Source organism: Rhinopithecus bieti, unplaced genomic scaffold, assembly GCF_001698545.2.
Source record: "Rhinopithecus bieti isolate Rb0 unplaced genomic scaffold, ASM169854v2 scaffold_42084, whole genome shotgun sequence".
NCBI classification, from domain to species: Eukaryota; Metazoa; Chordata; class Mammalia; order Primates; family Cercopithecidae; genus Rhinopithecus; species Rhinopithecus bieti.
The window spans coordinates 2,954,480-2,977,781 of NW_016818934.1; the positions used below are offsets into that span (position 1 = coordinate 2,954,480).

General features: G+C 46.0%; 1 protein-coding gene across 14 annotated transcripts in view; it reads right to left on the minus strand.

Annotated features, from left to right (window-relative positions):
- The window catches only part of LOXHD1 (lipoxygenase homology PLAT domains 1), a 132,095-nt gene that overhangs the window by 55,279 nt on the left and 53,514 nt on the right, over positions 1-23,302 (minus strand). For 9 of the 14 annotated variants that reach the window (XM_017857837.1, XM_017857836.1, XM_017857838.1 and 6 more), the window contains 8 exons: positions 18,113-18,247; positions 15,936-16,099; positions 14,698-14,802; positions 11,829-11,957; positions 10,893-11,057; positions 7,293-7,474; positions 3,434-3,550; positions 2,249-2,411 (listed from right to left, as the gene is read on the minus strand). In XM_017857837.1, coding sequence (XP_017713326.1) covers positions 2,249-2,411; positions 3,434-3,550; positions 7,293-7,474; positions 10,893-11,057; positions 11,829-11,957; positions 14,698-14,802; positions 15,936-16,099; positions 18,113-18,247 — 1,160 coding nt within the window. The remainder of the gene's footprint in view (positions 1-2,248; positions 2,412-3,433; positions 3,551-7,292; positions 7,475-10,892; positions 11,058-11,828; positions 11,958-14,697; positions 14,803-15,935; positions 16,100-18,112; positions 18,248-23,302) is intronic. The other 5 variants (XM_017857842.1, XM_017857840.1, XM_017857847.1 and 2 more) reach the window with 2 other exon arrangements.

Sequence of the window (23,302 nt, forward strand, 5' to 3'; positions counted from 1 at the left end):
TCTTGCACTTCCTTGAATTCTCTGAGTCTGTGCCTCCAACCTAGGTCCTTCCTTTGCTTTGGATCCGCACACTTACTACCTAGAGGGCGTCTCCACCTTGACCAGACCACAACATCACAAACTCACATGTTCAAACCTAAACTCTACCCTCTCCTGCAACCCCCGCCCCTTTTCCAAACCTTCTCCCCCACCATCTTCCTTGTCTCAGTGGCCTTGCCCAAGCTGCTACCATCCAAAGCTCCTGGGTGCATTGTGAGAATTGACCTGCAGAGGCTGGTCAGACACACCGCCAGGGGCAGAAACCAGGGACCAGCCACACTTGCTCCTACCCCACCCTGCCCCACTCAGCTCAGTGCAGAAACCTGTCAGCATTTCACACACTGAAAATCCTCTCTTTATTGTCTAAATGTTACCTAAGCTTGTCTTGCTAATACTGACCTGCAGTGACATTAGGAAACTTGTCATAGTTTAGACACAACAGTCGATGGTCCTCCCCCTCATTTTCCTCCCCATCCATTTTCTAGCTGTGCATTTGGGCCTGCTCCATATGTGAGCTAATCACAGGTGGCATGGGCCTATAGGGACACTTTTTCTAGGAGCCTGTGTCCCAGAGCAGGATGCAGTGTCCCCAGGGGCTGGGATGAAATGGCCTCCTCACTCCCCCTTCATCTGCTGCTGTCTCCAGTCCTCTGGGAATTAGGAAAACTGATTCAGCTTCTGGGTGCTGAGCAATGCGGTAGTGCAGTCAGAGCCAGCTATTTCTGGATCCTCCTCCCTCCCTGTCCCACCCAGGCCACCCGGCACATCCGTGGAGAGATGTTTCCCTAGAAACATCACCGAGCTCAGAGTGAGTTTTGTGTTATGTTACCCACACAGAACAGCCCAAGTGCTCTCCTGGGACAGCTTTCCAGGGCATCCTCTGGGGTCCAAGTAGAGAAGGATTTAATAGCAAAGACTATGCGGAGAAAAGGATAGGAGTAGGAGTGTCACACTATTGAGGCAACACTTGTTTTTATTTCTGGGCAACAATTCAGGTTAAAGGAAAGGCAGAGCTATAGCTGTTTTACTTCCGGTGACAACAAAGGAAGACGGTGTTTGTCTTTTGTCTTTTGGATGTCTTATCCACTTGGTGGGCAGAAAGACCTGTCTTCCTGGCTCCATAAGGGGCTCAAAATTTTGAATTTTACTCCAGTTTTTCCAAGAAGACAACACAACAAATGTAAAGTGGATTTTCAAACTCTTGGAGCTTCTCTGATCTGTGTAGGCTACCCTGCTAGAGAGATCCACTGTATTCTTTGTCTGTCATCGGGGTAGAAAGTCTGTTTTTTTGCAAATGAAATTGGCTTTGAAATAGCTCAAGATAATTCAGAGCTGAATGGCTGGTGAATAACCTGGGAATTGACACGGACAATGCCACTGCTGGTCTAAACAGAGGTATGACTCTGTCCATGTGTTCTGGGAAGAGCGTGTGTGTGTGTGTGTGTGTACACATACACAGTGTAGAAAGAGAGGAGAAGAGAAGGTTGAGAACTGAGCCTTGAGGAATACTACCTAGCATTAGAAAAGAAACCAGCACTCTAAATACTTCAGTGAGTTAGGAAGAGAACTAGAATATGGTGGGGTCACCAAAAGCAAAGGAGGAGGAAGTACAAGAAGTGGGTGGCCAGTCTGCTGCAAATCCTTTAGAGAAAACCACACTGATGAAGAACAGACAAGTTAACCAGCCCATCCAGAAAAGAAGCTCATCACCTTGAACTTTCTCGAGCCATGCCAAACTACTGAGAACAAATACAAATATGGTTCCAGTTACATATAATTCAAGAAGGTTTCTTAATTCATACGAAGTTGGGACAGCTAAGTCCAGCAAGAGCAGAGAGGCCCAAGCCATAGTGATTGGTAGCAAGCAAATGAAGAGTAGGGAGAAAATAGGGACCAGGATAAGCCAGGAATAGGATTCCCCTTATCTGGATGTATTATCCCAGCGTCAGACCAGGAAAGAATTTCAGCACAAACCTGGAGTGAGACAGCTGAGACTTTGAAGACTAGCTCAGTCATCTATTAGCTGTGTGCACTTAGGCAGATTATGGAAGCTCTGTGAGCCTCAGTGGCCCTTTCTACAGAGTGGAGGTAACAACAGACCCTCCTCCTGGGTGAAGAGGCTCAGCCTGGCACAGGGCATGTGCTCCACAGGGAGGACCAGGGTCCTGGAGCCTGCCCATGGTGATAAGGGTGGCCACACCACACTTACTGTCCAGAGGCTCTTCTACTTCCTTGTAGACTTGCCGTAAGGACCCATCTTTCATGTATTTCTCAGTGAAGATGTCATACGGAACCAGTTCTCGAATGGTCTTTTTGTCATCCTCAGAGGTGGCAAGCCACCGATCACATGGGAAAGTCAAGGTCTCTGCACCCTGGGGTGAGGCAGAAAAAGAAAAATTAGCCCTTAATGTGAAAGCTGCCAACTTCAGGGATTCATCGGCGTCTCAGTACTCCTGGAGACCAAGGACGAGGATCATGGGGTCCCATAAATAATGTAAAAGCCACAGGGAGCCCCTTGCCCCAATTTCAGTAGACCCAGTCTTAAAGACTTGCACAACCACATCAGAGTTTGGCTCTGAAAGGCTGGGGTTCCCAGGGTCACTTAATAATAGGTATCTGAACTCCATCCTGGAGACTCAGACTCAGTGGGTAAAGGGAGTGGGGTGCTCTGTACTTAAAATTGCTCCCTCTGGCCAGGCACATTAGTGGCTCATGCCTATAATCCTAGCACTTTGGGAGGCCAAGGCAGGTGGATCACCTGAGGTCAGGATTTCAAGACCAGCCTGGTCAACATGGTGAAACCCCGTCTCTACTAACAAAATACAAAAATTAGTCGGGCGTGGTGGTCCATGCCTGTAGTCCTAGCTACTTGGGAGGCTGAAGTGGGAGAATCACCAACCCAGAAGGCAGAGCACTGTTGCACTCCAGCCTGGGTGACAGAGCAAGATTCCGTCTCAAAAAAATAAAAAAATAAAAAAAATAAAAATTGCTCCCTCTTCATTCATATCCATAGCTGTGACTGAGATCCATCTCCTAGGTTTATACTTTTGTGGTTTCAGAATGTTTTTAAAGTTGTCTGAGGTAGATTTTCTTCTGTGAATTTACCTTGAGTTACAGGAAGGGCACTCCGGTCACTCACTAGTAATATGGCCTTGGAGGTGGGGAGCAGAGATATGCACAGACCCTCCTCCTTGACCACTAAACCAGGTTCTAGAAAATTCTGCTTGGGACCAGAGCTTGTTTCTGCACTCTGAGTGAACTGGGTGAATTTTCATTATGAGATTTTTATCTCAATAAGGCTGATCTAGCCAGCAGGTTCTTACAGGGAATTCGCCTTGAATCTGCTCTGGAAAGGGACAAAAGAAACAGCAGGACAGACCAGTCAAAAACTCACATCTTTATCTGGGAGGAGCCTGCGGATGTCCACGTGAGAGCAGTGCCACCCAGGATTCATGCCTGTGTTATTATGGCCAATCCGAATTTTTTCAATGATTTCTCCCACATCTTCTAACTTTGGAAAGGAGATAAGGCACCAGATGTTAGCTGAAAGATCCAGGAAAGTATGGCCTCGGCAACATCCTGCTTCCCCAGGGCATCTACCTTGAGTCCCTTTGCGCTTCCTCCTGATATGTCCCCACTGTCCAGCCAGGCCAACTCCCACTGACCTTGACACACATGCCATGCCCATGCCTCATGTCCCCTCTCTTAAAGTCAGCCTTGACTCCTGAACTTGGTTCAATCTACCTTCTCTGGGAGGGGGACCCCTTTTCAGCATGGAACCCAGCTCCCCATCTTCCACTGCTCGCTGTTGTAGCAACTCATCCCTTGTGTGAGAACTGAATTCGGTAGCAAAAGATGAGTCCTGGCTGTGCCATGCTCCTGTCTTGCCAAGTTGACTTATTCAAGGCCCCAGACCTCTAAGAGTCCCCCACCTTCCAGCCACTCCTTTTCTGAGATCCCACGTAGAAATGCCAGTCCCTCAAACTCCACATTCCTTGTCACAGGGCCTTTGGCACATGCTTTGCTTGCCTCTCTGTCTTCCTCTTCTTTCCTAATGCCATGCCTGCTCAACCTCGTAATTCAGGTCTCAACGATCACTTCCTCAGGAAAGCCCTTAACCTACCCAAAAAAGTGAACTCTCTTCATGACAGACTCTTGTTGCATAGTGGAGCCCCTCCTTGGAGCATTTCTCATAGTTGTAAGTTTTCATTTATTTGTGTGACACCTACCATCTCTTTCACCACTGAGAACCACAAGGTAGGCACCATTTTGCTCTGCATTGTATCCTGAAAACCTAGAACAGTGCCCATGACCTAGGCACTCAATAAGCGTTGGTTGCAAGGACGAAAGAGTGTTTCCTTAGCTGCAAAATGGGTATGATAAAATCAGCCAGGCCTTCTCATAATGCGGTGGTGAGCCTTAACCACGATGGTGTGCATGAAAGTCCCTTGAACGAAAAAGCTGATACATGTGTGCCAGGTAAGCCCCTGAACTGGGCGGGGGATGGGGCAGCTACAACATCTTCTCTCTTCCACCTGGAGCATACAGGTACGGGATGCAGAGGAGAATCTCTGGCTTCTGTGACCTTAATCCTCTAAGCCCTAAGTTGCATCAGACAGGACAGCCGCCTCAAGTTTTTTCTGTTTGTTTGTTTGTTTGTTTTGAGATGGAGTTTCGCTGTTGTCGCCCAGGCTGGAGTGCAGTGGTGAAACCTCAACTCACGGCAACCTCCACCTCCTAGGTTCAAGTGATTCTCCTGCCTCAGCCTCTGGAGTAGCTGGGATTACAGGCACCTGCCACCATGCCCAGCTACATTTTATATTTTTAGTAGAGACGGGGTTTTACCATGTTAGCCAGACTGGTCTCGAACTCCTAACCTCAGGTGATCCACCCACCTTGGCCTCCCAAAATGCTGGGATTACAGGCGTGAGCCACCGTGCCCGGCTGCCGTCTCAGTTCTAACCCCTCAGAGAGCAAGGTGGCCTTTAGGGGACAGCTAGTCATGGTTGGTAGTCATGGTTGGTAGGCTCCAGAGAAAGACTCAGAGGACATCAGCACCGAAAGGGACCCGAGTATTCCGGAAGGTGAAAGAATTAGGCAGAGAATGCTCTGAAACGGAACTGCTTGAGTCTAGATCCTAGCTCTGCTGTTTTAAGACACCTTGAGTAAGTCTGCTTAGCTTTTCTGTGCTTTATTTCCTCATCTGTAAAATGTGATGATCATACTACTGATGTCGTGGAAATGTTATGAAGATTAAATGAGTTGACACACATCAGGTCCTTAGAACTGTGCTGGCCCTTGGACGTTCTCAATAACTCTTAGCTATTATTGTTCTTTTTCTGGTCAACCCCTTTTCTTAGGAGGGGGCCACAGAGAGAGGAAGTGGCTTCCTCGTGTGTTAGCGGCTGAGCCAGAGTCAGATCCAGGGTTATGGACTCTGCAATCCAGCGTTTTACCTCCTACCTGAAAATCAATCAGAAAAGGGAAGTGCAGAGAGAGGGACACAGGTGGGCAGAGAAACAGAGGCCAGGAGACAAAGCCCTTTCATTTGTTTCCCAGCTCTCACACTGCCCCCAAATCTAGAGACATTTGAAAAGAAAAAAACATAGCAACAAAATTACTGGCAAATTATAGCTGTCTATTAGTGGGGACTTCATTGATAAAAACTCCCCGGAAGTCATGCTGAGGTGTGATCACAGCCTCAGCCGCTGACGGCATCAGGCCTGGATGACTCACGCACCACGACATCTTGGGTAGATGAGACGTTAGCTTTGTGTGGATTAATGAATCACCCTTACATTTTCTTGTTAAAAGACTCAACAAAGGTGACAGACCTTCCCACAAGTGCTGACTGCTCCAGAGAAGGTGGGAAGAGAGCAGGGCGTCCCCCGGGATAGAGACCGGCCCAGGAAGAAGGAAGGTGCCCTGGGCTTTGTTTCCTATCAGAAAATAAGGGGTACATCTCCAAAGATCCCACTGCCCAGAGGGCCCAGGCTTCTGAGGCTCCTGGCTCTTCTCCTTCAGGGTCTCCTGCACTTCCCCTCTAAGTCTTGCTTCATTACTGTTGTCCATCCAAGTCACATCACACTCCTCCCATGGCTTCTAGCCAAACCTCAAGCCACACACTTATTTCCACCTCTGAGCTGCTGGCCATGCTCTTCCCTTTGCTAGAAATGCCTTTCCTCCTTGTCCCTGCTACTGGCCCCTTTCAGATCCAACTCAAAGCCACCTCTTTCAACGAGCCTTCTCCCTTCTCTAAACAGTGATAGTAAGCTCAGTCCATTTGCTTGTCTACTACAGTAGCTAAGAGTGCATATTCCAGAGCCAGTCCTCCTGGGTTTCAATCCTGCTCTCACTACATCCTAGCTGTGTGGTTTTAGGGAAGCAACTAAATCTCTGTGCCCCAGTTTCCCTGTATTTACCTGGGGACAATTACAGCACAGAATTTTTATGATAATTAAGTGAGTTCACATAGATAAAGCCTATGACAGTGCCCTCTGACCCACAGGGTCAGTGACAATGACCATCACCAGACTCTCTCATTACCTTTGTGGGGAGGACTGGGGTCCCCAACTTGACCGTAAGCCCCTCTCAGGCAGTATCTGAGCTCTCCCCTTCTCTTGTGTCTCCCACCCAACCTGGCGTACAGCTGAGCACACTGGGCAGGCACAGTGCATATGCACTAAATTGAAGAATATGGATTCCAAGGCGCTATGACCTACAGGCACAGTAAACACTGAACAACAGCACCCCCATTGTCAAGATCTGATGGGAAGCCATGGAACATACATAATGTTCTTCTCTATTAAATTGTTTGACCATAGCTTGAGAGCTGAGCAGGAGACTCTATCCCCACATGACCACTGGTGGTGGGATTTCCACCTCTCCCTGGCTAGCAGTATCAGCAGAACCCCACAACCAGCAAGTCTGGGAGCCATGTACCACCTGTGGGTAAGTGTCTATTGTTGGAAGCTCTAGAGAGCCTGTTGACGTTATGCCTCTAGTGTTTCCAAGTCCTGTCTCTCATCATTGCCTTTGATCCTGACATCAGTCCAGGAGGCACAGGTTGAGCTTCACCATTCCCCTGTTGCTTGGATGTACTGAGGCCCAGAAAGGCAGGATGAGCTTCCCACCTTCCTCTCTAATAGCAGTGCATCAGGATGAAGGGTATGTGTTCTGCCCTGAATGTAGGGCTTCTCCTCTCCCTCTGTCTGACCTACCCCATCCCTGGACAGCCTGCTGAGCCCAAGTACCTCCACAATGAAGCGTGAGGCAGACTTCCTCTCAAAGAACTGCTTCTGTTCCCTCTTGTTGGTGCACAGATACTTCTGCTGGGTGCACACGGCATCGCAGCCATAGATGATGATGAAGATGTTGGCATCTGTCCCAGCAGCAAAGACATCACTGGTGTAGAGGGTGATCTCGTAAGGAACAACTGAGGGTGGTGGTCAGAGAACAAAGCCAGAGGGGATGAGAGAACAGAAAACAAACATGGTGAGAGCCAGTTCTTCACCAGCACCACCAGCCTGGACCCTTGTACTGGGGATCTGCTGCCCAGGGACCTGGACCTTCACAAGGTTGCCTAGCAACTGCAGTTGGGGTCTGGTCCTGCCCAGCCACCACGGAAAACCCTCACCCCCTCATACCAGGTTGTGTGAGCCTCTCACATCCCAGAGTGCATGTACCAAACTGGTTGAAAGCACAGGCTTTGGAATTTGACAAGCCCAGGCTGGAAACCCGGCTATGTCTTGACCATTGGTGCTATCTGGGCAAGGTACTTCTGAGCCTCAGTGTCCACTGTCTGTAAAGTGCCCTCCACATGGTGCTTGGCTGAAGAGACTCCATAAACAAGAGCACTAGATTTCAGGGGGCAACATGCTGATTGGATCAGCTAGTCTACAGTAGTGAGCATTCTTTCTCTCCTCTCCCTATCCCCTGCTCCCAGGCCCTCCCTTGCTCCCAGATGGCCTGCCTTCCCCAACCCATCCACCTCACACCCAGTCCCTCATTCAGGTTCCCTCACATTACAGAGGTCTTTTATAGGGGAGGGGATAGCAGGAGGCAAGGGCTGCACCAGGGTTTACTTGGTCCCATCAGGGACTATCTGTCCTCAAAAGAGGGTTGACAAATCAGTGCTGTCAGCAAGTAGCTTCCTGGCGGGCAGCCACCAGTGTGAATAGAGACCAGTATGTCTCTATGCATGGGTGGAAGACCCTTTGCTTCAGAAACTTTTGGGTATGCTTGTTAAAAATACAGATTTGCAGGCCAGGTGTGGTGGTTCATGCCTGTAATCCCAGCACTTTGGGAGGCCGAGGTGGGCGAATCACTTGAGGTCAGGAGTTTGAGACTAGCCCAACCAACATGGTGAAACCCTGTCTCTACTAAAAACATAAAAGGTAGCTGGCTGTGGTAGCAGGCACCTGTATTCCCAGCTACTTGAGAGGCTGAGGCAGGAGAATTGCTTGAACCTGGGAGGTGGAGGTTGCAATAAGCTGAGATCATGCCACTGCACTCCAGCCTGGGTAACAGAATGAAACTCTCTCGAAAAAAATAAAAAAATATAAATAAAATACAGATTTGCAAGCCCTGCCTTAGCTTCTCTGTGGGATGGGTCTAGGGATCTAAATATTTAACTCATAGTTTATATTAAAGTTTGAGAGTGCCTAAAACAATGTATTGCTATAGTAACTATAGGTTAGTTCATTAGCAGATTGTGAAATGGGTTTAGTAGGTTGTCAACAGTGTTTTTAAAAATATGTGGAAATGAAAAAAAATTAATGGAAAAATATCACTGTATATCACACATAATGAGGGTACAATATTTTGTGACATTTTTATTTTTTGCATATGCGTTTAAATGTGTACACTTACTCTGTGTCACAGTAACTAAAAAAAATTAAGAAAAAGAAAAGAAGAATATTGAAAACCCAGAGAAACAGTTCAAGTGGATGTCTACTCTATCCTGTAATCTTGGCCCTTGAAAGAAGTCACAATAGAAGCTTCCTGCTCTCTTGTGGCCCTAACCTTCTCCAGATGAGGATGTTGCTTTCATTTATCATCATGGCTACTTCGCTATAGGGCTGTAGTAGTGATACCCGCAGTAGTAATAGTAATCACTTATTAAGTACTTCCTATATGTCAGACTTTGTACTGAGTATGCTATGGTCCTTATCTCCTTTAACCCTCACAATAACCCAAAGGAGTAGGCATTATTACACTCCATGTTACAGATGAGAAAACCAAGGCTCAGAGAGGTGAAGTAACTTGCCCAAACATATGGTAGAACTTGAACTCAAACCCAGGCTTGTCTGACCTTAAAGCCTGTATGGTCAGCCTCTAGGAATCCTGTTGCTGTGAACTAGAGATAGGTATTACTGCTTAGCCACAGGCCACAGAAAGGGACAGCCCATGGAGGTGACCACTACTCCACAATGGCTTGAAAAGGCCCTCACCCATAGGTTGAAGGGAAATAGCCTCGACCCTGCCAGGTGCTCAAGCAATAATAGAGGTGTCATCTCTGCAGCATACAGCCCTTTCGTCTGAGCCTCTGGGTTTTCTCCCTGCCCCAAGACTTGGAAAGCCTTGAACAGAAAAGCTGGCAACAGAATCTGAGCTTTCCTGAGACTGGCCAGCAGTAGGAGAACCCCTGGAAGTTTCTGGGCAGGAACAGCTCACCCTTTAGGTTAGTTTTAATATCAGGCTGGAACTGAGCATGTTCAAAGTCAAGCCATACAAACTCTTTATCTTTTCTTTCTTTTTCTTTTCTTTTTTGGTATGGTGTGTCCTAGGGCATGTAGGGAGAAATGGATGTGTTTGTCCTCAAGGGTCCCAACCAGTGCTGCTGCCAGCCCCATGCACATCTTTCAGGCCAGAGTCTGTCCTCGCCTGCAGGTGACTCCTGGGAACAGAGGCTGGATCCAGGGCTGGTTTTGGGCATGCCCAGCCAGAGAAATATCACTTCATTTTAGACTTTGGATCAGAAGATATTTTGATGATCTGTTCATTTTATTGCTCTAGGCAAAAAGTTGTTCATCACTGATACATGCTATTAAGTATGAGTTGTTTGGGGGAAATCCTGCGGTACAGTTTATTATTTAGTTAGAAAAAATTATATGCTCTGGATTTTATTCACATTTTACCAAATTTAGACAGACTTTTAGAGTTTAATTTCAGTTTGATTCCCAGTACCTAGTACTACATACCTACATGTCTATAAACATTTAATACATTCTTTCTGATGACATTGGAAAGGAAGTGTCAAAACTTCACTAAATTACTCCCTTCCCTTCTTCCCCTTAGCTATAAATTAGAATTACATTCACCTTCTTTTTGAATTCTGGGTCTGGCAGGGTCCAGGCTGTGTTTCCCTTCAACCCATAAGTGAGGGCCATTTCAAGCCATTTTGGGGCTGGCAGTCATGTATACCACCTGAGAAAATCTTATACTGTTGATTTATTTGGCATGTTAATGACTGGAGTAAGGACTGGTGACAGGGCTGATAATGATTCCTTGGTTAGATGTTTATCTTTCTTCCTTTTGCATATTGCTATCATCCTGCATTATTATCTCTATGCTGCAGATGAGGAATCTGAACCCTAGAGAGGTTAGACTCTCTACATGTTGTCACCAACTAACTTGGAGTGGAGTTTAGAATAAATCTCATATTTTCATTTCCTGGGTCCAGAACTCTGCCCACAGTCCCCACAGAGCTCAGGAAATTCAAGACAGGGATGAGAGACCAAAATCTTCAAAGTGGGCCTGGTCCACAGTCAATGCTGAAGGAGGAACTGGGGCTGAATTGGGGTAGCTGGTGATGGGGCCCCAGAGAAGGCCTTGCCGTGTGTGGTTCCTACATGGCGTGTACAGCCTCGTCTGAAGCTCTGTGTGGAAGAGGTCTCTGATGATGGACCCATCGTCTTCATTTTTGGCCAGCCAGCGGCCGCAGGGAAACATCATGCACTTTCCAAGAGATGGGGCATCCACCTCTACCCAGTCTACAAACCAGCCTGGGGCCTTGCCTAGAAAGAGAGGAGACACAGAACCCATCAAGGATCTGAGCAGAGATGATTTCCTGTGGGTAACTTCAGGGACTCCTGACATCCTTCCTTATTTGGTGGCTGGCCGATACCATTAACATGACATCCCTTTTGCTTGCAGCATTGCTATTAAAATGTGCACCCAGATGTTGAAGCTGGATCACAATCCAGGCTACTGTCAGTGAAATTAGTAAAAGAGCATCAATAGGAGATGACAGAAGAGTAGGGGGAGGCTGAGGTGGGAGGGCACTGAGAGGAAGCAAGGATGCTGTCCTTCCTTGAAAAAGGGGCTTCAAACAGACCTCAGGGATGCCAGAAAAAGCCTATTTACAAAAGCTCTATAATCTTACCCAATGATAGGAATGATGCAATTGAATCAAAGGCTCTGGGGGTGGAGCCAAGAAATCTGTGAGTTAATAACCCTCCAGATGATTCTGTTGCACACTCAAAGAACTACTGAGTTAGATTGGGGATTTTCATATCTGGCTGTGCATTAAAATTACCGACACTGGGGGATAGAGAAAGGCTTTTAAAATCACCAGTGTCCAGGTACACCGCTAGACTAATTAGGCCAGAAACTCTGTGTGCAGTTGAGGACTCTCTGGGCTCTGCTGGGCTAAAGGGATTGAGGAAGCTGTGTCATTACAGAAGACAGATGGCATTCGAATTTCCAGAGTCTTTCCCAGAGGCCCACAAGGACCTGTCCATGGTCCTTAAAGTCTTAACAGGGAGCAGAGGGGAGGGAAGCCACACCTGTGTTGTCATGGCCAAGCCGAACTTTCCACAGGTCTCCCAGATCCAGCGTCTCCACCGTGAAGATTTCAATGCTGTCCCTCTCAAACTTATTGCTGTTTGTCTTGGAGGACTTCAGGAGGGTCATTCCTGTCGATTGGATGACCCCAGCATGACTGGCTGGACCTGAGGCCTTTCAATCCTAGTCAGACCCAAACCTTTAATCCCTTTTAAAAATGACCAAATTTCTGAACTTCCACCAAATTTAGGCTGTGCAATTATCATCCACTGGCTACCTTTGCACAGTGGGCATTTTAAAAAAAAATTTATATTCGGCAGGCGCGCGTGGCTAACCCTGTAATCCCAGCACTTTGGGCAAGGCCGATGACGGGGCGGATCATCGAGTCAGGAGATCAAGACCATCCTGGCTACACGGTGAAACCCTGTTCTTCTACTAAAATACAAAAACTAGCCGGGCGAGGTGGCGGGCGGCCTGTGTCCCCGCTACTTGGGGAGGCTGAGGCAGGAGAATGGCGGGAACCGGGAGGTGGAGCTTGCGTGAGCTGAGATCCGGGCCACTGCCTTCCAGCCTTGGTGACAGGGTGAGACTCTGTCTAGAAAAAAAAAAAAAAAAAATTATTTCAATAGCTTTTGGGGTACAGGTGGTTTTTGGTTACATGGGTGAGTTAGCAGTGAATCCTGAGATTCTGGTGTACCACCACCTGAGCAGTGTACTCTGTACCCAAACTTGTCTTTTATCCCTCACCCCTTTCCCAACCTTCCTGCAATGAGTCCCCACAGTCCATTATATCATTTTGTATGCTTTTGCACCCTCATAGCTTAGCTCTCTCTTATAAGTGAGAACATTCAGTATTTGGTTTCTCCATTCCTGAGTTACTTCACTTAGAATAATGGGCTCCAGCTCCATCCAAGTTGCTGTATAAGACATTATTTCATTCCTTTTTATGGCTGAGTAGTATTCCATGGTGTATATATACACCACATTGTCTTTTTATATATTTTTTTAAATTTTGTTATATTTTAAGTTCTGGGGTACACGTGCAGAATGTGAAGTTTTGTTACATAGGAATACACGTGCCCTGGTGGTTTGCTGCACCCATCAACCTGTCATCTACATTAGGTGTTTCTCCTAATGCTATCCCTCCCCTAAGCCCCCACCCCCTGACAGGCCTCAGTGTGTGATGTTCCCCTCCCTCTGTCCACGTGCTCTCACTATTCAACTCACAGTGGGCACTTTTTTGTGTGTGTTCTTTCATTGAGTTTTACAATAACCCTTTAGGGTGTGCATTTTCATTTCCAGTTTATGTCAAAAGAGATACCTTACTCAAAATCATCCAGGAGACAGTTGTGGAGCTCTAAGTCAATGCTACACCACTTCCATACCCTCACAACTCTCTACATGGAGAGGGAGCCAGTGACAAAGCCACACTCCCTATGTTCCCTGGGGATGGGACATGTGGGAATTTCTGGAGCATCTTCTCTGGATGACAGAGGAGGGATGAATTTGAATGCCTCCCCCACCCTCAGCTATTTCACATATATAATCGTCCTGAGACTGGCTGCAGTGTCAGTCTGAAACTAGGGTGATCTCAGAGTCATCACCGTGTCCTCCTGCCTCAGTATGCACTGCATTGCCTTTAAGTCCCTGTACCCTGATAAGTCCCAGTTCTGGGCCCACCTCATGTAGAAAGTCTTCTGCTATTCCTAGACTCACTACAGACTGGTTTAAGTATACAGAGAGACAGACAGACCTTGGTCCAATCCCTAGCTCTGCCACTTACCACTGGGTGGCCTTGGGAAAATTATGTAATATTTCTGAGACTTGGTTTTCCAAATGTCAAAAAGGAGAGGTCTTAGTCCCTTCTTCGTAGGGCTGTTGTGAGGATTTAATGAGTCAATGACTGTTGGATGCTCAAGAATGTGTCTAACACATGGAAAGGTCTCAGTTAATAAAAGCAGTTGCCAAAGCCCATTAATTTCTTTGATCATGGTTCAGGAAGGATTGCAATCACATACATTTGTAGGTTATGACCTAATTATATCATTATATATTATCTGCTTTATACAACCTATTAAATAATTGATGTTAATTAATGTTTATTGAGTGCCACTTTTGTCCCAAATGTTGTACGTGTTCAACTTCATTAGACCTTCAACTCTATAAGGCACATACTAATTTTATCCTCATTTTATAAATAGAGGAAACTAAGGCACAGAGGGGTTAAGCAACTTGCCCAATGTCACACAGCTCATAAATGGTGGAGTGGAGGTTTGAACCAATCAGACAAGCTTCAGAGTCCATGCTCTCTACCAGCACATTGTTGTAGTAGATATGAGCACCCCATGGTCAAGGGTTAGGTCCATTTATTCTTCAATAATGCTTGGCACTAGGCTCTGGACCTGCAGGATTTTGAGCAAATACATGATGACTACTTGAGGGACTGACTCCTCTCTAAACTCAACAGAATGACTGGACAGTGGTGTGAGCAGATGGCTGGACCCAACACGAAATACCACCTTCTCTGAGTACCTGGGCAAAGACTCCTAAACAACTCCACATGCCTGGAGTGCCTCATACTGAGAGTACCATGGCTGAATTTCATTGGAAGTTGCGCAAAGCCACCTTGTCCCAGATTGTTATTGGGTGGAGTCAGGGCTACCTCCACCACTGGAACAGAAAAAGAAAGCTGGCTCAGAGAAGAAGAAAATTTTTAGAAAAAAAGGAACTGCCTTTCTTGATGGGGCTAATTGCTTGCATCCTATTGAGAGACAGAAGCATAATTGGGATTCCCTTGGAAATTTTTGCTGAGTCTTCTGGTCTTCCTGGGGAAGAACGTGTGTGAACCTTGGCCCTCCACTGCTTTCTTACCAGTGTCATCTTGTGTGCCAAAGAGTGTGATGAAGACATTAGCATCTGTGCCTGCATTCTTCTTAACCCCAGTCTTTATCGTCACTGAGAATGTGGTAGATTTATCTGCCAAGAGAATAGTATAGAGCAATGAATTGTAGATTGTTCCTCTCATGAAAGGAGGAAAGAGGACAACCACCTCCTCTAGGAGGGCTTCCTTGATTCACTCCCTCTAGCCCCATCACTCCAATTTTTCTCTTGCCCCTTCAATCCTATATCTGTGAGCCCAGTGATTAGTAATAAGTATGTTTCTACATTTCTCTTGGCCATTTCTAGGAATCATTTTTTTCAGCACGTGTTGTTCTGCAGTCACCATTATTCTGGAAACTTCCAGAGGGTAGAGAGGTGAGTCCTCTGCCTCTAGCTTATACAGGAAGCCTTCAATCAATAGAGTTGATAGGATGGTTAGGGGAGTCTTGGAATGACTTTAAGGGTCAGAGGTTCAGCAGCCAGGAGCCCCATTCTGACTCCTCCTGGCTGGGAGGAGTTTTAGGGATGCATGTTTCAGGGGAGCATCATAGAACTCTTGAAGGTTACTGTTCATTCTTTCCCTTGACAAAAATGCATTGAGTGCCTACAGGGGAGGGCAAAAGACTGAACCAGAAGTGGCTACACTCATTCCATTCTCCTCCACTCCACTCCATTCTACTCCACTCCACTCCACTCCATTCCATTCCATCCCAATACATTACATTCCAACCCATCCCATTCCATTCCAATCCACTCCACTCCATTCTACTCCACTCCACTCCATTCCACTTCAATGCATTCCATTCCATTTCAATGCATTCCATTCCATTCCAACCCATCACATTCCATTCCATTCCATCCCACTCCACTCCATTCCATTCCACTCTACTCCATTCCATTCCACTCTACTCCATACCATTCCATTCCTTTCCATCCCATTCCATTTCATTCCAATCCATCCCATTCCATTCAATTTCATTCCAATCTATTCCATTCCAATCATCCCATTTCAGTCCATTCCACTCCATTCCAATTCATTCAATTTGATTCCAATCCATTCAATTTCATTTCTGACAATAACTCGGTCCTAAGCTGTGTGCTTTATACTGCCTTGTCAGGGAGGAAGTGCCCAGAGCCCACTGGGAAGGGAAGGAAGATGGACACTTAGGGTTAGGGAGAGGCAGAGGGAGGGGGTACTGGAGAAAGAAATCAGCTCTAGTTTAGAAAACCTTTCTGCTCCAGGGCCAGGTTGTCGAGGGGGTTGTTGTCACCGCCTCCCCCACCCTCCTCGCTCTGTGGCAGCACATAGGACTCATCCACTGGCAACAGCTCCCTGGACAGCTGACCATCATCCTCCTCCACTGCCAGCCAACGTTGGCATGGAAAGTAGTACCTGTGGGGGTGGACAGGGAAAGATTGGAATGTCCTCTTAAAAAGGTCTTGTCTAGCAGCAGTCATGGGCTGAGAATGAGAGGCCCTCTATGGGGTCCCAAACTCTCCCCTGTCTGCCCCTGACAGCATTGCCCTGCTATTCTACCCAGTCTGGGAATCGTTTCATTAGTCATTTGCCTGGGGTAGAGAACAAACATGGGGACACTGTCTCCAGACACCCCATTGAAAATGGTTATGTGACCTGCCTGGAGCACACAGAGCCTCAATCAGGGTCATATTAGATGGAAGTATCTAGAAGGAGAGGGACATATGGGGACTGTTCCAACCCTTTCCAGAATGAATCTACTAGCCAGGTGCACAATACGTAAATGTTGAACTAATGGATTTTAATGGAATGAGCCAGTTATGTAAATGCTTTTGGAAGGTACACAGAGTGTGGCTGAGGAGTTGGCATAGCAGACTGCTGAGTCCATCTAGGAAAGGGAGGTCTGAGTCAGACCCCTCAGTGTGGAGGTAACACCCAGCACAAGGGAGGTGCCTGGACAGAGTGAAGGTAGGGCCAGGGATGGGAGGCACAGGGGGGTAATTAAGGACTCTCCCCTGGGTCAGACTGTCCAAGTTTAAATTCTGGCTCTACCACTAATAGTTGTGCAACCTTAAGTAAGTGTCCTTATCTCTCTGTGCTAGAGCTGCCAGATTTAGCCAATAGAATTACAAAATTCCTATTAAATTTGGATTTTAGATAAACAATGCATAATGGTTTAAGTGTGTTCTATCTAATATCTGGGTCATGCTTGTACAAAAACATTATTCATTGCTTATCTGAAATTCAAATTTAACTGGCAACCCTACTCTGTGCCTCAGTGTACCATAAAATAAGCATAATATTGTCTGTTTAATAGGGTGTTGTGAGGATTACATGTGTTAACCTTATAAAGTGCTTATAAAAAAGCCTGGCTCAACATAGGCTCTCAGTAAGCATTGCTACTGCTGTTGTTGCTCTTGTGACTTCCCTTCCCTTTCATTCTCCTTGGCCCATGCCTGGGGCTTCTGGACGCTGTGGTCTGGGAAGCTCCTCTCTGGCCGCTAAGCTCCCAGGATAAAACAAAAGGTCTGAGAATTCAGCCTATCTCTAAGTTGGGGGCCATTCCACCCTCTTTATGCCCCTTCCCCACCCCTGCCCTGATGCACAAGGGCCACTCAGGGACTGCTCAAAGCCTGGAGAGGTGGGAGCACCTTAGGCCAAAGATCCCATCCCTGCCTGAGTCCCCACATTTTCCTAGAGTCTTCATTGCCTCCAAGTATCAAAATGTTAGAGGAGCAGAACCAGAGAGTGAAATCTCAGTCAATGGGCTCAGATGAGGTGGGGAGGGGGGCAATGTTATACTGATGGCATGGATTTAAAGGAGCTCAACCTGGGGCAATATGAACTAAACTACCATTAAATTAGTGTTTAAGAGAAAAATGCATACTGTTCTGCTTCTTAGCCTTTAAATGTATGAATAGAAGAGTTAACATTTTATCCAATCAAATAACTCATGAATAATAGGTTATAGTTATAAATTATGGCCAATTAAGGAAGAGAGATAGAAATAAAGAAAGAAGTGGAGTCAGAGCAGAGGAGGAGACAGAGCGTGTAGGAAGTTGGCGGAGGACAAGTACAGAGCGAGAGACACACACAAAGAAAAAGCCAGGGAGGGACAGAAAAAAAGTCAAAGACAGAAAGAAAAGATACAAGCCCTCCCATGCATACAAAGAGAAAATGCACAGAGAGTCTGGATTTCCTGGAGCAAAATCTCCATTGTCCCTGAGATACTTGCATCACGACTTTAAAGCCCCTCAGCATGCTCGCTACTGTAGAGAGCAGCACATCTCCTCTCAGAACCTGCTCCTTGTACCAACAGAACCAAAGCAGGAGTCAGGTATGGCCTGAGTGCTGGGCGTTCAGCTTCTATCCCCACAGTGCCAACAAGCACACATGAAGATTTAGGACACCAGGCCTACTGACTCCTACCTCTTCCTCCTCCAGGAATACATCTTGCTCAGCCAGGCTTCTGGATACCGGGAGGGGACCAGGCAGGGGATTTTTAGTGAATACAGGAGATGAGAGGAATGCAGGTGTTCTGAGCCAGATAAGCTCTCCACATTCCTAAACAAGGATGATGGAAGGGAAGAGTAAGGGCTTCAGTAAGCAGGAGGTTGAAACTGAGCATTGAACCAAAAGCTCGAAACTGTTAAAAGTATAAACTCCACTTGAAAGTAAAAAATTGAATGAGGAGATTGCAAATTTGAGTGTCGTACAATATAAATAATTTCATACAGAATTTCCCATTTTGTTTATAAGCTAAAGTCTGGACAACATCAAGTGTGAGTAAATCCTGGCAGAGTGGTGTAATGAGAAAACCATGGATCTGGAACTCAGGAATTCCGGATTTGTTTCCCTCCTCTGCCCCTAACAAGCTGTGAGATCCTAGGGATTAAACTGTACCACCCAGAAGGCTGGGTGAGATGACCTGGAAGGTCTTTTCTGTCTCAACATTCTGGGACCTCTAGGATCCCTGGAGGAATGGGAGATTCCAGAGGACAATTTTTGTTTGATAAAATGTAAGGGAAAATCTTTAACAACTTTTGTTCAATCCCTTCTGGAAATCCCACCCAACATATTTGTCACATAAAATAACATTCAAGAATGGCATCTATCTTTAATTATTAAGGATCTTATAGGACCCCCCAGGCCATCAATTAAAACATAAATCTTTGTTTCAGGGATGGGAATAGAGGTAGAGAAAACATAGAATATCACATCAAATGTGGATGAAACTCAGGACACTAAACGTAATTTCCAGCCTTTTTTTTTTTTTTTTTTTTTTTTTTTTGGCATTTGCCGTCTTTGTCTTTGAAAACTGAGTGGCATGAGAGAGGCGGGTATATAGTCTTATAAAATGCAGCTGAGCTAGAGTATTAAAAGAAAAGAAAAGTAGCACAATCTCATTTAATCAACAAGCCAATAAATTCGGACAGGGTGACAAAGTAGTAGAGCCAATGATTAAGCAACTTAACAAAGATGCCCTAATTCAAGACAACATACTCCCAAATATCCCACCATTTCTGTCATGTATCCTGAAACCCAAACATTAGAGGCTCATAGCTTTTGATGCTGAAGGACGCTGAATTTTTAGGTTATTTGTTAATATACATGGAATCCCTGGGCTGTAAGGGATTTTTAAGAGTCAGTGTGTGATCTGCCAAATCAGTTTTCCACTATAAGGATGATTACAGAAGCATATGTTGAGGAAAAGCTTCCATCAACCAGGGTCCCTGAGTGAACATACTGAGCAAAATTCCCTGATACCCTACATCAGACATATAAGTGAGAAATAAATTTTTGTTGTGTTAGGCCACTGACATTTTAGGCCTGTTTGTTACTTAGCAGAACCTAGCCTATTCTGACTGATACAACTTGAGCATTAGTCTCAAATAAGTGGTAATTGAACTGATAAGGATGGAAGAGTTTGCTCAGGGAGTGTATTTGTCTGTTCCTCCTACTGGGAAAACTATGACCCCATGAATGCAGAGTCTGCTTACTCATTGTAATATCCACAGCACCTGGCATACAAGGCACTCATAATATCAATAGAATTGAAAGGCATTGTGTCCTCTGGGGGTAAATCTTTCTCATCACCTTTTTCAAATTTCCTGAGATAACTCCTAAGTTTCTCAATTAGCCACCACTCTTTCCTTGAAGATGCACTTTCTTTATTCTAGTATTCGTTTGCCTAAGGTGGTGGCAAACCTTAGACTCCAGGAATTGTCTGAGCAGCACAAAGGAGGGAAGGAAAGACTAGCCTCTTTTTATTCTAAATGTGACACCACTATTAATAAAAAATATCAACCTAGTGCCTTTGTAAACTGTCATTTTTTTTTTCAGAGTGGCCAAGGAGCAGGGCCTCTCAGGCTAGAGAAGGCAGGAGGAGTTCAAACATGAAATTTCCTGATTTCATAATTTTGTAAAAAGCCTGGACCAGTGTAGTCCTTTACCAAAGGGACATGAGGCTGTGGGCAGAGCCCAGGTTGACCCAAGGGAGACCTCAGATCCCGGGACACGCCATTCAAATCCATCTAAAAAGGTTTACGGTACATACATACAATGAAATGTAATTCAGCCTTAAAGAGGAAGGAAATCCTGTCACGTGCTACAACATGGATGAAGCTTGAGGACATCAAGCTGAGTGAAACAAGCCAGATACAAAAAGACAAATTCTGTAGGATTCCATTTCTATGAGGCCCCTAGAGTACTCAAAGTCACAGAGACAAAAAGTGGAATGGTGGTTACCAGGGGCTGAGGGGAGGTGGAAAAGGGGAATAATTGTTTAATGGGTATAGTTTCAGTCATGCAAGATGAGAAAAATCTGGAGATCTGACACACAACAATGTGAATACACTTAACACTATTGAACTGTACGCTTAAAAATGGTTAACGTAATAAATTGTATGTTATGTGTTTTCTAACACAAATTTTTTTTAAAAATCCAACTCACTTGAGGCATAAAAACAAAAACAAACGAACAAACAAAAAACCATTCACAGCCCACAGTTGCAAACCAGCACTAAACAGGCTTTCTCATATAATCTTGATCACTTTTTGCCAGCCTGGGACTCCTATAAAGGACCTCAAATATCTTCCATTTAGAAATAAGAGCATTTTCTTTTTGGCAATTGAACTGCAGATCAATAAACTTGTACCCCTAACCCCCTCCTCCCTGTGTTTTGACCATCTTAGGCTCCTCTGCTCTCCAAACAGCCTCTGAGGTCAGGTGGGCTAGGAGCGGTTCTGCTGAGACCCAGACTGCCATCTCCCACCTGGACAGCACAGCCCCTGGACCACATGGAGCTCTCCCTTGGGGTGACTCTGCAGGGAGCCAAGGCCTCCATGGCTTTATATCTTCTCCCAATCCCTTCTGCTCAGGCCAGCATCTCCCACCAGTGCCTGATCCCAGTTGGCATTCTCCTGCTTCTGGCTTCTTCTTTGTGAAATTTGGCCAACCAAAAGCCTGGGTGTGTTTTCAAGCTCCTCAGCATGGTTTTGAATGCCCTCATCTGCTCCTCTCCAGCCTCCCTTTCCATTTTTTCCTGTTTCCCACCCCTTCACGTCCCTTATGTACCAGACAAACAGAATTACTAATTCCTTTCTGTGTGTGCCCCTCAATTGCCTAATTCTGTGCCACCTGCATCACATTTTTTTTTCAACCATTTCTAATGTTCTTTTTCCCAAGCACCAAACATCCAAGGCTGCTGCTCATGAAGGCCCATCTCAGATGCCATCTCGTCCTGAAGATGCCCCCACCCACGACTCCCTCCTCTCCCTGAGGTCACCCCTGAGACAACCACCACTGTCACCGTGCCTTATAGTCACCTGTGTTTTATCTCCTTCACTTGGTAACAGTGCTAGCTCCTTAAGAATAATCCCACATTCCTGCAGCCTTTCCCAGCTGTCAAGCCACTTTTCCATGTTAACTAATTGGACTCTCATTGCCAAGGGGAAAGAAGCACTGCTGTGTCGCACTGGAATCAGGCAGGATGCTGGGCCCCTAAACACATTTTCTCATCTAGTCCTCATGATGATTTCATGGGTGAGGTTTATTATGCCCGTTGTACGGATGGAAGGCCTGAGGCTCAGAGGACTTCCATAGCCCACATAAGAGTGGAAGAGAAAGTACTTAAACCTAAATCATCAGCTTCCTAGACCATCACAGTTCCTTTATTCAAAACAGAGTCATATCTGAGGAGCTATTTAACCCCCAGCACTTAGCATGGCATGTGTTTGTCAAATTAATGAATAAATCAACAAATTAACCATCATTTTTATTCATTAGTGTATTTAATAAGTATTTATGGTATGCCTGTAGTGTGCCAGACACTCTTCTAGGTACTGGGGTGGACACAGCAGTAAATGAAACAAATGAGGTCATTAACGACATGGAACTTACATTCTATTGTGGGGAGATGAGCAGTGCCTAAATACACCAGCTCATAGTAGGTCAGATGATAAGCTGATATAAAGAGAAATAAACAGAGAAAGAGAAATGAGGGGAAGGGGGTATGCTAGGCCTCACTGAGAAGGTGACATTTGAGCAGAGGCCTGCCTGAAGAAAGCATGACAGGGAGCCACTGGGGGAAGGACTCCTAGGGAGTGTGGACAGCAAATGCAAAGGCCTTGAGGTGGGGCCATGTCTGTTGGGTTCAAGGAACAGCAAGGAGTGAGCAAGGGGGAACCAGAATAGAGAGATGAGGGGCATAGAGCAGACCTGCAGGCCAAGCAGGCCACCAAACATGCTTTGGCTTTGACTCTGAGTGACCAGGAGCTTCTGTAGAATTTGGAGCAGAGAAGTGGTATGATCCTGGTCACTGGGCTGCTGTAGTCAATAGAAGGGCCTTGGGCAAGCAGGGTGCAGGTCAGGAAGCTTCGACGGGGCGGGGTGGGGGGGGATGGTGAAGATAGAGGGGATGAGGTCGGACTCATGCTCTTCTGATGGAAGGCCCAACAGGTTAAAGCCAATGGACTGGGGACAGGGCATGAGTGGCAGAGAGGCATCCAAGAGGTCTAGTCTGCATGCAGGATGTTGACTGGACATGTCAACAGTAAGGGAGATGTGAGTGTTCTCAAATCCTTTTGGCTGCAAAAGCCTTATTTCTGAGCTCATAAAGGTCATGGAGAGCCTGGGGAAGGCCCTAGGTATTGACAGAAAAGGTGATGTCTCTCCAAGAAAGGGGAGATTCACTATTCTGATTCGGTTTCTTCTGAACTTCTATAATTTTTTGTCTAGCTCCCACAGTAGGCTTTGCATAGTTTCTCTTGGCTTGAAGATTGTTAAGGCCAGCTCATCACAGAGCCTGATGGACTGCTACTTCAATAGCAAAGGAAGCAAGGACTGTCAACTAGCCATGCCAACAGAAAGGGATGGGGAGAGAAGAGGAGGAGATGAGGGAAGGGGAGAGTGAAGGGAGGAAGGAAGAAGACAAGGGGAGGGGGGAAAAGAAGAGTAATGAGAAGACTCTATTCACAAGAGCAATAAAATATAATATACCTGAGCATAAACTTAACAAGAATGTGTAGCAGTTATGTGTAGGAAATTGTAAAGCATTACTGAGGTACATAAACAGCTGGATAAATGGAAAAGTGTACCGGGGGGTAGCACTTATTCTA